The sequence below is a fragment of the Rhinolophus ferrumequinum genome (genome assembly GCF_004115265.2).
Source record: "Rhinolophus ferrumequinum isolate MPI-CBG mRhiFer1 chromosome 5 unlocalized genomic scaffold, mRhiFer1_v1.p scaffold_110_arrow_ctg1, whole genome shotgun sequence".
NCBI classification, from domain to species: Eukaryota; Metazoa; Chordata; class Mammalia; order Chiroptera; family Rhinolophidae; genus Rhinolophus; species Rhinolophus ferrumequinum.
The window spans coordinates 2,072,646-2,074,201 of record NW_022680355.1 but is presented as its reverse complement, the minus strand read 5'-3'; the positions used below and the strand labels follow the sequence as shown (position 1 = coordinate 2,074,201).

Here is a 1,556-nt window from a genome sequence, read left to right as displayed (position 1 = left end):
GCCTTTGAGAAAGACCTAAACTCCTGGTGGCTTTCTTTGTTCCTTAGTTTCCTCTGCAATGACGTGGGGTGGAGCTGGGGAAGGAGAAGATTATTAGGATTTAAACTATAATTCCTAGTTACAGATGAACAAACGCATTGACTCTCAGAGGCTTGTAGGACTGCAGAGGTGAGGCAGAGGGTGCTTTATCTCATCTCGTGGTTGGGGTACGCTTTCACATTCTTCCATTTGGGGCAAACTGGAGCAAACTTTCGCCCCACGCGGGGGCATTGCTTCCAAAAGCAATGGCTTGAATTGACGTGTGCGAGACTCAGATCCTCCTTGAGATGCCACTGCAATAGAAAACCAGGCGGACGAAACTGGCGCGCCGGCCGCCAGCAGGGGCGAGGGCTGCCGCGGAGGTGCCGGCTCCCGCCCGCCGTCAGCCGACCCGCCGCTAGGAGGCGCCGCCAGCGCGCCCGGCCCCCGCCCGCTACCAGAGGAGGGCTCGGATCTCCTCCGCCAGCCCCTGAGCCCGCCCGGAACTGGCGGGGAGCAGACCGCAGGGGACGCGCGGCTGAGCGCCCGGGGCTGTCACCGCGGACGCGCCGTGCACACCGGGACGCGGGCATCTGGGGACCGCCAGCCGCCACCCCCGCACTTTTCCGCCGGGGATCCAACTCCCCGGGGCGCAGCTGCCTGGACGGAGGGCGATGTCTGCCGGGGCCCGCCGCCGTCCCCGGGGCAGCCGGGCGCAGCCGCTCGCGCCCCTCTGCTGCTTCTCGGCCGCGCTGGGGATGCTGTGGTCCCCCGCGTCGCAGGCGTTCAACTTGGACGTGGACAAGCTCACGGTGTACAGCGGCCCCGAGGGCAGCTACTTCGGCTACGCGGTGGACTTCCACATACCTGCCGCTCGCACGTAAGTCGCCCGCGCGGGGAGTTCGCGCGCGTGGGCGAACCCGGCTACAGGCTGGGTCCCTGCCTTCTGCGGGAGGAGCCGCATCTGTCCCACGGCCTGATGGAAGGCGATTCCTGAAGTTCCTTCCCGCTGCCTATTTGGGGTCCGTCCGGCTCCCGGCCACTAGCCTCTTTTTTCCCTTTCCAGGCTAGATGTGCCTTGTGCACTTTGATCTAGAGACCTGCCACTTGCATAGAATACACAAGTCCTGGGGACTTCCCAGTACAAAGACTCGAGCATCATACAAAGGGGAAAGCGGGACCAAGCAGACTTAAGCCAGTTAAAACAACGACCACAACACGGTCTGTTTATACATAGCCTGTAACAATTAAGTGTCTGGGCGCAAGTGCTGTCTCCTGTGTCAAGCAGCTGGGCTCTGTCCTATGCTTTACTTCTCTCGCTCTCTCTCCTCCTCTCTCCTCTCCTCTCTCTCTCTCTCTCTCCCCCTCTCTCTCTCTCTCTCTCTCTCTCTCTCTCTCTCTTTCTCCCTCTCTCTCTTTCTCTCTCTCACCCTCTCCCTCTCTCTCACCCCCCCCCCCCCTCTCTCTCTCTCTCTCTCTCTCTCTCTCTCTTCTCTCTCTCCTCTCTCTCTCTCATCTCTCTCTCTCTCTCTTCTCGC

General features: G+C 61.2%; 1 protein-coding gene across 1 annotated transcript in view; it reads left to right on the top strand.

The window, feature by feature from the left end:
- Positions 1–526: 526 nt before the first annotated feature.
- The window catches only part of ITGA8 (integrin subunit alpha 8), a 193,911-nt gene continuing 192,881 nt past the window's right edge, over positions 527–1,556 (top strand). The window contains exon 1 of the mRNA XM_033100690.1: positions 527–898. Within this exon, the coding sequence (XP_032956581.1) occupies positions 693–898 (206 nt within the window). The 5' untranslated portion in view covers positions 527–692. The remainder of the gene's footprint in view (positions 899–1,556) is intronic.